Raw genomic sequence first — 14237 nt, forward strand, 5'->3', positions numbered from 1 at the left:
ACTGTATTTTATTTATAAGGGAAACCTTTGATCATTTGGACCCTTATTTGGTAAAGGTTACGTAGAACCAAATAAATTTGCATTCAAGGATAATCTGAAAAAATTCTATAATTCCCCGCGTAATGATAAATTCAGAAAAACAGACAGTATCTGTAAAATTGATTTTTTATTTTTATTCTCGGTTACACATTCTTCCATATTTTTTGCCCTAAACGGTACAATTAATTTCCTTCTAGAGAAATGTAAAATGAGAGAAATAAATAAAAAAAAAATATCGGTAAAAACTCATAAACAAAATATTTCTGTTAAATTTAACAACGGAGTACTTTACCACAGACACAAATATAGATATATATATATTCAGCTTTAAGTATAGAAAAAGTAAAAAAAAAACAAAAAAAAACAATCTAGTAGATTGCTTAAATTAAAAAGTTATATCAACGGGTTAAATGGAGTGATTTTTTTTTTTTAATATCTGATAAGAACATTTAATTAAAGTAGAAAATATATTTAGATTACATTCAGAAGGATTTTATGCGTCAATTCAAGGTGCTTAACTGTAAATACATTCTTAAAGATGTGAAAAAAAACAAACCAAAAGGAATGAAATACAAATAATTCAGTTGCCACGGTAATCGATGAGTTTAACAGAATTAAAACAAATAAATATATTAAAAGATTACATAACAGATATATTAAGATTCAATGCACATGCATTGCTAGATCATAAACTATTTAATAAAAATCGATTTAAATTGTTACGTAAAAGTAAGGGAAGATGAGATACAGAATAAAATCGTCTTGTATATCAGAGCCAGAGCGAATTTCCATACAAGAATTTTTTTTTTAAATAGATCATCTGAAATTCATATGTAAATATAAGAATAAATAGAAATAAATAAATTGATAAATAAATAAATAAATACATTCATTAATTCATATATAAATAAAAACGTACATACTTAAATTAATAAATATATAAATGAATACTGAAATAAATATATAAATACATATAAGAATAAATAGGTACATAATGAAAGTTAGAGAATTGTTTACCATAATCTTTATCTTCAAATATATTAAAGTGAAATAAAAAAAATAAGCATTCATAAAAAAACATTATATTAAAAGGACAAAAAAATACGTTAGCTTAACGAAATGACATGTTTTTTTGCAACAAAATAGAAAATATGGACGTTTTCTAAATAAAATAAATATTAAATAAGATAATTAAAAAATAAAAATAAAAAAGCTATAATGCACTTGAGAAAATTACGTACTGCGTCAAATTTCATGGAAATGAAAAATATGCTGCAAAAATGTTAAAAAACCATAACTGATATACACGAATGACATTGAAGCTACGTTCATTACAATCTTCTACTCCTCACCATTTCCTTCTATATACAAAAATGTTTATATACATGAATAAATATTTGAAATAGTATTATTACAGTTCAGAAAAATGACCCTATAAATAAATGGAGTAGGTTTTATGTTTTCGTAGTAACACTCAGTTTTGGTGGATATTGTTAATAAAAATGGATATTCAGCATTTCGGCTTGTTACATTTTTAGGCCATCCATAGCAGTCTGTAAAGAGCCTTTGCTGACATAAGACAATGGGGGTTACTCGCTACCAACCCGCAATGTGCATTACCCATGGCAACCAGATATGAACAATCTTAATATAGGATAAGTAAGAGGACCACTGCACCCTAAACTGTTAGATTTTTTTCCCCATCACCCCTTATAGTAGATGTTCCCTCTGCCCTGCTAAAGTAACAATGTTACCCAGCTATCAACAGGAAAAAAAGGACGGTGGTAAATGGTGTAAGGGTCCAGGATAGGTTGGGGGCTCGCCGTGACCTGCAGCCCCATTCCCTTGAACTGAACATTTGGTAGGATTTTGTGAGATGATGTAGTTGGATTTCAGTCAATATTATGAAAAGAGTGCACTGCGTATTGCCCTCAACACTGTCTGATGGGCATGTGTGGTGGTCTGGAGGATATGTGGGAATGTCTGATGGACATGTGGTTTGGTGTGATGGGCATGTGTGATGGTCTGGAGGATATGTGGGATTGTGGTAATGTCTGATGGACATGTGGTTTGGTGTGATGGGCATGTGTGATGGTCTGGAGGATATCTGATGGACATGTGGTTTGGTGTGATGGGCATGTGTGGTGGTCTGGAGGATATGTGGGAATGTCTGATGGACATGTGGTTTGGTGTGATGGGCATGTGTGATGGTCTGGAGGATATCTGATGGACATGTGGTTTGGTGTGATGGGCATGTGTGGTGGTCTGGAGGATATGTGGGAATGTCTGATGGACATGTGGTTTGGTGTGATGGGCATGTGTGGTGGTCCAAATGATATTTGGGAGGGTGTGATGGGCATGTGTGGTGGACCGAAGGATATTTGGGAGGGTGTGATGGGCATGTGTGGTATTCTGAAGGATATTTGGGAGGGTGTGATGGGCATGTGTGGTGGTCTGAAGGATATTTGGGAAGGTGTGATAGGCATGTGTGGTGGTCTAAAGGCTATTTGGGAAGGTGTGATGGGCATGTGTGGTATTCTGAAGGATATTTGGGACGGTGTGATGGGCATGTGTGGTGGTCTGAAGTATATTTGGGAAGGTGTGATGGGCATGTGTGGTGGTCTGAAGGATATTTGGGAAGGTGTGATGGGCATGTGTGGTGGTCTGAAGGATATTTGGGAAGGTGTGATGGGCATTTGTGGTGGTCTGAAGGATACTTGGGAAGGTGTGATGGGCATGTGTGGTGGTCTGAAGGATATTTGGGAAGGTGTGATGGGCATGTGTGGTATTCTGAAGGATATTTGGGAAGGTGTGATGGGCATGTGTGGTGGTCTGAAGGATATTTGGGAAGGTGTGATGGGCATGTGTGGTGGTCTGAAGGATATTTGGGAAGGTGTGATGGGCATGTGTGGTGGTCTGAAGGATATTTGGGAAGGTGTGATGGGCATGTGTGGTGGTCTGAAGGATATTTGGGAAGGTGTGATGGGCATGTGTGGTATTCTGAAGGATATTTAGGAAGGTGTGATGGGCATGTGTGGTGGTCTGAAGGATATTTGGGAAGGTGTGATGGGCATGTGTGGTGGTCTGAAGGATATTTGGGAAGGTGTGATGGGCATGTGTGGTGGTCTGAAGGATATTTAGGAAGGTGTGATGGGCATGTGTGGTGGTCTGAAGGATATTTGGGAAGGTGTGATGGGCATGTGTGGTGGTCTGAAGGATATTTGGGAAGGTGTGATGGGCATGTGTGGTGGTCTGAAGGATATTTAGGAAGGTGTGATGGGCATGTGTGGTGGTCTGAAGGACCCACTTCCATAATCCAGCTGCGGAGGACCCACTTCCATTGGTGACACAATCCCACCCTTGCCATACTGGGCTGTGACCAGCAGGTGTCAGTGCTACTTGGGAAGGTGTGATGGGCATGTGTGGTGGTCTGAAGGATATTTGGGAAGGTGTGATGGGCATGTGTGGTATTCTGAAGGATATTTGGGAAGGTGTGATGGGCATGTGTGGTGGTCTGAAGGATATTTGGGAAGGTGTGATGGGCATGTGTGGTGGTCTGAAGGATATTTGGGAAGGTGTGATGGGCATGTGTGGTGGTCTGAAGGATATTTGGGAAGGTGTGATGGGCATGTGTGGTGGTCTGAAGGATATTTGGGAAGGTGTGATGGGCATGTGTGGTGGTCTGAAGGATATTTGGGAAGGTGTGATAGGCATGTGTGGTGGTCTAAAGGCTATTTGGGAAGGTGTGATGGGCATGTGTGGTATTCTGAAGGATATTTGGGACGGTGTGATGGGCATGTGTGGTGGTCTGAAGTATATTTGGGAAGGTGTGATGGGCATGTGTGGTGGTCTGAAGGATATTTGGGAAGGTGTGATGGGCATGTGTGGTGGTCTGAAGGATATTTGGGAAGGTGTGATGGGCATTTGTGGTGGTCTGAAGGATACTTGGGAAGGTGTGATGGGCATGTGTGGTGGTCTGAAGGATATTTGGGAAGGTGTGATGGGCATGTGTGGTATTCTGAAGGATATTTGGGAAGGTGTGATGGGCATGTGTGGTGGTCTGAAGGATATTTGGGAAGGTGTGATGGGCATGTGTGGTGGTCTGAAGGATATTTGGGAAGGTGTGATTGGCATGTGTGGTATTCTGAAGGATATTTGGGAAGGTGTGATGGGCATGTGTGGTGGTCTAAAGGCTATTTGGGAAGGTGTGATGGGCATGTGTGGTGGTCTGAAGGATATTTGGGAAGGTGTGATGGGCATGTGTGGTGGTCTGAAGGATATTTGGGAAGGTGTGATGGGCATGTGTGGTATTCTGAAGGATATTTGGGAAGGTGTGATGGGCATGTGTGGTGGTCTAAAGGCTATTTGGGAAGGTGTGATGGGCATGTGTGGTGGTCTGAAGGATATTTGGGAAGGTGTGATGGGCATGTGTGGTGGTCTGAAGGATATTTGGGAAGGTGTGATGGGCATGTGTGGTATTCTGAAGGATATTTAGGAAGGTGTGATGGGCATGTGTGGTGGTCTGAAGGATATTTGGGAAGGTGTGATGGGCATGTGTGGTGGTCTGAAGGATATTTGGGAAGGTGTGATGGGCATGTGTGGTGGTCTGAAGGATATTTAGGAAGGTGTGATGGGCATGTGTGGTGGTCTGAAGGATATTTGGGAAGGTGTGATGGGCATGTGTGGTGGTCTGAAGGATATTTGGGAAGGTGTGATGGGCATGTGTGGTGGTCTGAAGGATATTTAGGAAGGTGTGATGGGCATGTGTGGTGGTCTGAAGGATATGTGGGAAGGTGTGATGGGCATGTGTGGTGGTCTGAAGGATATTTGGGAAGGTGTGATGGGCATGTGTGGTGGTCTGAAGGATATGTGGGAAGGTGTGATGGGCATGTGTGGTGGTCTGAAGTATATGTGGTAGGGTCTGATGGTCTGATGCATGTTGGGATCCCCAATAGGCAAACTAAAAGGTCTGATGGGCAAGAAAAGGGCATATGAAAAGGTATAGTATAATGGGCATGTAGAAAGCATGTAGCATGATCTTGATGACACATGAAGAAGTCAAGGGGCAGGTAGTTAAGGGCACAGTTATAGGGTCAGTGTCCCCTCTGATGCGATAATAGTGTCACACACACACAGGATACCTATAAGTTATAGGGTCAGTGTCCTCTCTGATGGGATAATAGTGTCACACACACACACACACACACACACACACAGGATACCTATACGTTATAGGGTCAGTGTCCCCTCTGATGGGATAATAGTGTCACACACACACAGGATACCTATACGTTATAGGGTCAGTGTCCCCTCTGATGGGATAATAGTGTCACACACACAGGATACCTATAAGTTATAGGGTCAGTGTCCCCTCTGATGGGATAATAGTGTCACACACAGGATACCTATAAGTTATAGGATCAGTGTCCCCTCTGATGGGATAATAGTGTCACACACACAGGATACCTATAAGTTATAGGGTCAGTGTCCCCTCTGATGGGATAATAGTGACACACCCACACAGGATACCTATAAGTTATAGGGTCAGTGTCCCCTCTGATGGGATAATAGTGTCACACACACACACACACACACACACACAGGATACCTTTAAGTTATAGGGTCAGTGTCCCCTCTGATGAGATAATAGTGTCACACACACAGGATACCTATAAGTTATAGGATCAGTGCCCCCTCTGATGGGATACTAGTGTCTCACACACAGGACACCTATAAGTTATAGGGTCAGTGACCCCTCTGATGGGATACTAGTGTCTAACACACAGGATACCTATAAGTTATAGGGTCAGTGTCCCCTCTGATGGGATAATAGTGTCACACACACACACACACACACACACACACACACACACACACACACACACACACACACACACACAGGATACCTTTAAGTTATAGGGTCATTGACCCCTCTGATAGGATAATAGTGTCACACACACAGGATACCTATAAGTTATAGGATCAGTGCCCCCTCTGATGGGATACTAGTGTCTCACACACAGGACACCTATAAGTTATAGGGTCAGTGTCCCCTCTGATGGGATACTAGTGTCTAACACACAGGATACCTATAAGTTATAGGGTCAGTGTCCCCTCTGATGGGATAATAGTGTCACACACACAGGTTACCTTTAAGTTATAGGGTCTGTGTATTCCTCTGATGGGATACTAGTGTCTCACTCACACACACACACACACACACGATACCTATACGTTATAGGGTCAGTGTCCCCTCTGATGGGATAATAGTGTCACACACACACAAGATACCTATAAGTTATAGGGTCAGTGTCCCCTCTGATGGGATAATAGTGTCACACACACAGGTTACCTTTAAGTTATAGGGTCTGTGTCTTCCTCTGATGGGATACTAGTGTCTCACACAATATACCTATAAGTTATAGGGTCAGCGTCCCCTCTGATGGGATAATAGTGTCACACACACACAGGATTCCTATTGGTTATAGGGTCAGTGTTCCCTCTGATGGGATAATAGTGTCACACACACAGGATTCCTATTGGTTATAGGGTCAGTGACCCCTCTGATGGGATAATAGTGTCACACACACACAGGTTTCCTATTGGTTATAGGGTCAGTGTCCCCTCTGATGGGATAATAGTGTCACACACACAGGTTTCCTATTGGTTATAGGGTCAGTGACCCCTCTGATGGGATAATAGTGTCACACACACAGGATTCCTATTGGTTATAGGGTCAGTGACCCCTCTGATGGGATAATAGTGTCACACACACAGGTTTCCTATTGGTTATAGGGTCAGTGACCCCTCTGATGGGATAATAGTGTCACACACACAGGATTCCTATTGGTTATAGGGTCAGTGACCCCTCTGATGGGATAATAGTGTCACACAGACAGGAGGATACCTATAAGTTATAGGGTCAGTGATCCATCTGATGGGATAATAGTGTCACACACACAGGATACCTATAAGTTATAGGGTCAGTGTCCCCTCTGATGGGATAATAGTGTCACACACACAGGTTTCCTATTGGTTATAGGGTCAGTGACCCCTCTGATGGGATAATAGTGTCACACACACAGGTTTCCTATTGGTTATAGGGTCAGTGACCCCTCTGATGGGATAATCGTGTCACACACACAGGATTCCTATTGGTTATAGGGTCAGTGACCCCTCTGATGGGATAATAGTGTCACACACACACACAGGATTCCTATTGGTTATAGGGTCAGTGACCCCTCTGATGGGATAATAGTGTCACACACACAGGATTCCTATTGGTTATAGTGTAGTTGTATCTTGCGTTATCCCACAGCAGGTACGGTACAGTGTGCGCAGTGCTGAGTATTAGTCCTTGTCTCGTGTGACTGCCATTGGAAGGGAAGCTCTGCAGAGTGACCCCCTGACACAGGCAGGACCCCCAGATTCCTGCTTAGTTAGCCCTTGACCATGTTTGTAAGGTTTTCCCCTAGTAGGACCCCAGTGACTGGTGGAGATCACGTTCGTGCCTCAGGGGACCCTCCCGTACCCAGATCACCAATGCCCTTCCTAACCTTACTTGACACTAACTTTAGAACAACCCCCCATTATTCATTTTTTTTAAATAAGACCCCCCCCCCCCTCCCCATCCAGTGTTTCATGTCCATTAGGAACTCCCTCTCTCTCCTGCAGATGATTGCATCTGGTTATCTGCAGAACATCTCTCCCCACCTCTCCTACCCATATCTTCTCCTCCCTACCCTCACCACAGGGTTTCGGCCAGCGCCCCCGGGTACAGAGAGGGGGTGAATGCTCTCAGATGGCAGTGTCCCACAGAACAGCCTGCTGCCGATGGCAAGGTGGGGTGCCCCCTTTCCGGACCTCAGAGCCCCGCTTCCAGCTGGGCAGAATGGGCAGGCTCTCCTGCTTGCATAGTCCCCTCTCTGCCCTCGGCTGCCGGGACTTGATCTCATGGCACAGAAATCTCTTCCTCTCGATGACCTCCTGCAGCTTTCCGTCACGTTCCCGGCCACCTGCAGGCGCTGACGGGGTGGGAGACAGGACAGCCTGGCGGGGGGGACGAGACGTGATGTCAGGAGTCAGTAACCTGAAGTGCATGGAGGGCAACAGGGAGAAGCAAGGGGGTAATGCTCTGCAGAGAAGTGAGATGCTCTGGGTATATAGCGACAGATGCAGCAGCTACTGGGAAAAGGAGAGGGAGTAATGCTCTGCAGAAAGGTGAGATGATCTGCATATATGAAGAAAACAGCAGCAGGTATAAGGAAAAGCTGAAGGTGTAATGCTCTGCAGTGAGGTGAGATGGTCTGCATATATGATGAAGGAAGCAGTCGTTACAGTGAAAAGTAGAGGGAGAAATGCTCTGCAGAGAGGTGACATGATCTGTGTATATGACGACAGAAGCAGCAGTTACTGGGAAAGCAGAGGGAGCAATGCTCTGCAGAGAGGGGAAAGGACCTGCACATATGACGACAGAAGCAGCAGTTACAGTAAAAAGCAGAGGGAGTAATGCTCTGCAGAAGGGGAGATGGTCTGCATGTATGATGACAGAAGCAGCAGCTACTGGGAAAGCAGAGGGAGCAATGCTCTGCAGAGAGGTGAGATGGTCTGCATATATGATGAAGGAAGCAGCAGCTACTGGGAAAGCTGAAGGTGTAATGCTCTGCAGCGAGGTGAGATGGTCTGCATAAATGATGAAGGAAGCAGCCCTTAGAGTAAAAAGCAGAGGGAGTAATGCTCTGCAGAGAGGACAGATGATCTGTGTATATGATGACAGAAGCAGCAGTTACAGGGAAGAGCAGAGGGTGTAATGCTCTTCAGATAGGTGAAATGATCTGCATACATCATGAAAAAAGCAGTAGATACAGAGAAGCAGTAGAGAGAGTGATGTTCTGCAGATAGTTGAATTGACCTGTGCATATGGCAAAAGCAGCAGTTACAGACAGCAGACAGGTAGTAATACTCTGCAGGAATGTGAGATGATCTGCATACAGGAGGATGGAAGCCAGTTACAGACAGCAGACAGGTAGTAATACTCTGCAGGAATGTGAGATGATCTGCATACAGGAGGATGGAAGCCAGTTACAGAAAGCAGACAGAGAGTAATGCTCTGCAGGAATGTGAGATGATCTGCATACAGGAGTGTGGAAGCCAGTTACAGAAAGCAGACAGAGTAATGCTCTGCAGGAATGTGAGATGATCTGCATACAGGAGGATGGAAGCCGCAGTTACAGAAAGCAGACAGAGAGTAATGCTCTGCAGAGAAGAGAGATGATCTGCATACAGGAGTATGGAAGCCAGTTACAGAAAGCAGACAGAGAGTAATGCTCTGCAGGAATGTGAGATGATCTGCATACAGGAGGATGGAAGCCGCAGTTACAGAAAGCAGACAGAGAGTAATGCTCTGCAGGGAAGAGAGATGATCTGCATACAGGAGTATGAAAGCCGCAGATGGAGATACCAGACAGAGAGAAATGCTCTGCAGGAATGTGAGATGATCTGCATACAGGAGTATGGAAGCCGCAGATGGAGAAAGCAGACAGGGAGTAATGTTCTGCAGGGAAGAGAGATGATCTGTGATCGTGGTGGCGGGGAGGAAATACCTGACTTTGTCTCTGGACAGACGACTGTCGCACTCCTGACGTGGAGGCAGAACGGCCAAGGCGATAATTACCTCCAAAATCTGCACAATGTTGAGAGGAAAAACATGTATTTATACCAAATGACCACTAGACGGCAGTAGGAGACAGAAGGCAATGATACCATGCACAGACGCTATGAGGTCCTAGGCAAGGTGCTGGTCTGAGAGCCTCCACTCCGCAGCTTCAGACACGTGTCAGCACAAACCATACAGAGTCAGGGACAAAGCAGGAACAAGGAACTGGCAGAGTAGGTGGCCGGGGTACGGAGGGCCCTGCTCATCACAGCCTACCAATCAGAGGGATGTACTGTACTGAACGCCCAGCTGCAGGGATAAAGGCCTACAATAAGCAGAAATCCAGATGCTTTTCAGTACACCCAATAGATGACTATTGGGGGACACTGGAGCCATGGCAAGGGCATAGCGAGAATGTTGTGGGTCCCAAAGCTACAGTACATAATGATGGGGTCCCTGTCCCAATGCTTCTAAAGAAACACCTCTCCTCAGTGGTCGTTAATATTATGCCCCATAGTAGTCCGTAGTTTATTTTATGCCACACTATAGTGCCTCCACTTCATATTATGCCATACTATAGTGCCTCCACTTCATATTATGCCATACTATAGTGCATCCACTTCATACTGTGCCACATTACAGCGCCCCAGTTCATATTATGCCATACTATGGTGCCTCCACTTCATATTATACCACATTATAATCCCTACACTTCATATTATGCCACACTATAATGTTTCCACTTCATATTATGCCACACTATAGTGCCTCCACTTCATATTATGCCACACTACAGTGCCTCCACTTCATATTGTCATATATATAGTGCCTCCACTTCATATTATGCCACACTACAGTGCCTCCACTTCATACTGTGCCACATTACAGTGCCCCAGTTCATATTATGCCACACTATAGTGCCTCCACTTCATAATATGCCATACTATAGTGCCTCCATTTCATATTATGCCATACTATAGTGCCTCCATTTCATATTATGCCATACTATAGTGCCTCCACTTCATATTATGCCATACTATAGTGCCTCCACTTCATATTATGCCACACTACAGTGCCTCCACTTCATATTATGCCACACTATAGTGCCTCCATTTCATATTATGCCACACTACAGTGCCTCCACTTCATATTATGTTATACTATAGTGCCTACACTTCATATTATGCCACACTATAGTGCCTCCATTTCATATTATGCCACACTATAGTGCCTCCACTTCATATTATGTCATACTATAGTGCCTCCACTTCATATTATGCCATACTATAGTGCCTACACTTCATATTATGCCACACTATAGTGCCTCCACTTCATATTATGCCATACTATAATCCCTACATTTCATATTATGCCACACTATAGTGCCTCCACTTCATATTATGCCACACTATAGTGCCTCCACTTCATATTATGCCACACTATAGTGCCTCCAATTTATGTTATGCCACACTGTAATGCCTTCACTTCATATTATGCCACTCTGTATTGTCCCAGTTAATATTATGCCACACTATAATGCCTCCACTTTATATTCATATTATGCCACATTAAAATGGGATGCAGTCAAAATCCCGACGGTCAAAATCCCGAATGGGTCATAATACCGACAAGGACAAAATCCCGACAAGGACAAAATCCCGACAAGGACAAAATCCCGACATTTAAAATCCTGACAAGGACAAAATACCGACATTTAAAATCCCGACAGGGTCAAAATACCGACATATAGAATGTACAGGTAAAACAGTCAACATGACTTTCCGTCGACAGGTCGCAAGGTCGACATTTTTTTTTTCACTGTTTTTTTTACCCGACATGTGCCGACAGGCGGTATTTCATGCCCTACCATCCACTAGGGCGTGGTGGGAGAATAAAATAGTGTGCCCGACGCATTGCAAGCGAAGCGAGCTATGCAAGGGGCTGTGGTTCACTTCCAACTGTGTCCATGTCGACTGTGTCGACATTCGGGTAAAAAAACAGTGAAAAACCCATGTCAACCTTGCGACCTGTCGACGGAAAGTCATGTTGACTGTTTCACCTGTACATTCTATATGTCGGTATTTTGACCCTGTCGGGATTTTAAATGTCGGGATTTTGTCCTTGTCGAGATTTTAAATGTCGGGATTTTGTCCATGTTGGTATTATGACCCATTCGGGATTTTGACCCTGTCGGGATTTTAACCGTCGGGATTTCATACCGAATCCCATTATAATGCCCTCCAGTTTATTTTAGACAACATAACAATGAGCAGGTCCTAAGACAAAAGCTTGTATAAGTAGCACCTAATGATGAAAATGTATATATAGTCAGGATCAACAGCCCTGGCGCTAGTAGCAGGTGCAATGGTGAGCCAATTTACAATAAGGACATTAACATCGTTCAATATTCTATGTAGACTATTTTTTTATTTAAACAAATAAATTACAATGGATTTAAACATTTAAAACTGTATTGCAAAAAAAATTGTGGACTGCAAAAGGTTAACAGGTAAGGTGGGTGGGCCTCTGTACTGCCCTCCTGTATCCCTACTAACCTCTGTACTGCCCTCCTGTGTCCCTACTAACCTCTGTACTGCCCTCCTGTGTCCCTACTAACCTCTGTACTGCCATCCTGTGTCCCTACTAACCTCTGTACTGCCCTCCTGTGTCCCTACTAACCTCTGTACTGCCCTCCTGTGTCCCTACTAACCTCTGTACTGCCCTCCTGTGTCCCTCCTAACCTCTGTACTGCCCTCCTGTGTCCCTACTAGCCTCTGTACTGCCCTCCTGTGTCCCTCCTAGCCACTGTACTGCCCTCCTGTGTCCCTACTAACCTCTGTACTGCCCTCCTCTGTCCCTAACCTCTGCACTGCCCTCCTGTGTCCCTACTAACCTCTGTACTGCCCTCCTGTGTCCCTACTAACCTCTGTACTGCCCTCCTGTGTCCCTCCTAGCCTCTGTACTGCCCTCCTGTGTCCCTACTAACCTCTGTACTGCCCTCCTGTGTCCCTACTAACCTCTGTACTGCCCTCCTGTGTCCCTACTAACCTCTGTACTGCCCTCCTAAACTCTGCACTGCCCTCCTGTGTCCCTCCTAACCTCTGCACTGCCCTCCTGTGTCCCTACTAACCTCTGTACTGCCCTCCTGTGTCCCTACTAACCTCTGTACTGCCCTAATGTGTCCCTACTAGCCTATGTACTGCCCTCCTGTGTCCCTCCTAACCTCTGTACTGCCCTCCTGTGTCCCTACTAACCTCTGCACTGCCCTCCTGTGTCCCTACTAACCTCTGTACTGCCCTCCTGTGTCCCTACTAACCTCTGTACTGCCCTCCTGTGTCCCTCCTAGCCTCTGTACTGCCCTCCTGTGTCCCTACTAACCTCTGTACTGCCCTCCTGTGTCCCTACTAACCTCTGTACTGCCCTCCTGTGTCCCTACTAACCTCTGTACTGCCCTCCTGTGTCTCTCCTAAACTCTGCACTGCCCTCCTGTGTCCCTCCTAACCTCTGCACTGCCCTCCTGTGTCCCTACTAACCTCTGTACTGCCCTCCTGTGTCCCTACTAACCTCTGTACTGCCCCCATGTGTCCCTACTAGCCTCTGTACTGCCCTCCTGTGTCCCTACTAACCTCTGTACTGCCCTCCTGTGTCCCTCCTAACCTCTGTACTGCCCTCCTGTGTCCCTACTAACCTCTGTACTGCCCTCCTGTGTCCCTACTAACCTCTGTACTGCCCTCCTGTGTCCCTACTAACCTCTGTACTGCCCTCCTTTGTCCCTACTAACCTCTGTACTGCCCTCCTGTGTCCCTACTAAACCTCTGTACTTGCTTCCTGTGCCCCTCCTAGCCTCTGTACTGCCCTCCTGTGTCCCTACTAACCTCTGTACTGCCCTCCTGTGTCCCTACTAACCTCTGTACTGCCCTCCTATGTCCCTCCTAACCTCTGCACTTCCCTCCTGTGTCCCTCCTAACCTCTGCACTGCCCTCCTGTGTCCCTACTAACCTCTGTACTGCCCTCCTGTGTCCCTACTAACCTCTGTACTGCCCTCCTGTGTCCCTCCTAACCTCTGTACTGTCCTCCTGTGTCCCTACTAACCTCTGTACTGCCCTCCTGTGTCCCTACTAACCTCTGTACTGCCCTCCTGTGTCCCTAACTTCTGTACTGCCCTCCTGTGTCCCTACTAACCTCTGTACTAGCCCTCCTGTGTCCCTACTAACCTCTGTACTGCCCTCCTGTGTCCCTACTAACCTCTGTACTGCCCTCCTGTGTCCCTACTAAACCTCTGTACTTGCTTCCTGTGCCCCATTTTCACACTGAAATGGGGTTCAATACCCAATAAGACTTCCTGGCAACCTCCAAATGCCCCCCCCCCTAACCTCTGTACTGGCCTTCTACACCTAATCAAACTTTCCTCCATACTTCAAATGCTCCTTCTAACCTCTGGACTGGCCTCCCAAACTCAGACTTCCTCCAATTGGCCCTCCTAGTACTGGCCTCCTGTGCCGCTTCTAACCTCTGTAACGGGGTCCAATATCCAATCAGACTT

General features: G+C 45.3%; 1 protein-coding gene across 10 annotated transcripts in view; it reads right to left on the reverse strand.

Annotated features, from left to right (window-relative positions):
• Window positions 1-149: 149 nt before the first annotated feature.
• The window catches only part of NYAP1 (neuronal tyrosine phosphorylated phosphoinositide-3-kinase adaptor 1), an 89626-nt gene continuing 75538 nt past the window's right edge, over window positions 150-14237 (reverse strand). For all 10 annotated transcript variants that reach the window (XM_083185816.1, XM_083185809.1, XM_083185812.1 and 7 more), the window contains 2 exons: window positions 9642-9721; window positions 150-8088 (listed from right to left, as the gene is read on the reverse strand). In XM_083185816.1, the coding sequence (XP_083041942.1) occupies window positions 7837-8088; window positions 9642-9721 (332 nt within the window). In that variant the 3' untranslated portion in view covers window positions 150-7836. The remainder of the gene's footprint in view (window positions 8089-9641; window positions 9722-14237) is intronic.

This window comes from Crinia signifera, chromosome 4, assembly GCF_055691185.1.
Source record: "Crinia signifera chromosome 4, ASM5569118v1, whole genome shotgun sequence".
In the NCBI taxonomy this organism is placed as follows: domain Eukaryota; kingdom Metazoa; phylum Chordata; class Amphibia; order Anura; family Myobatrachidae; genus Crinia; species Crinia signifera.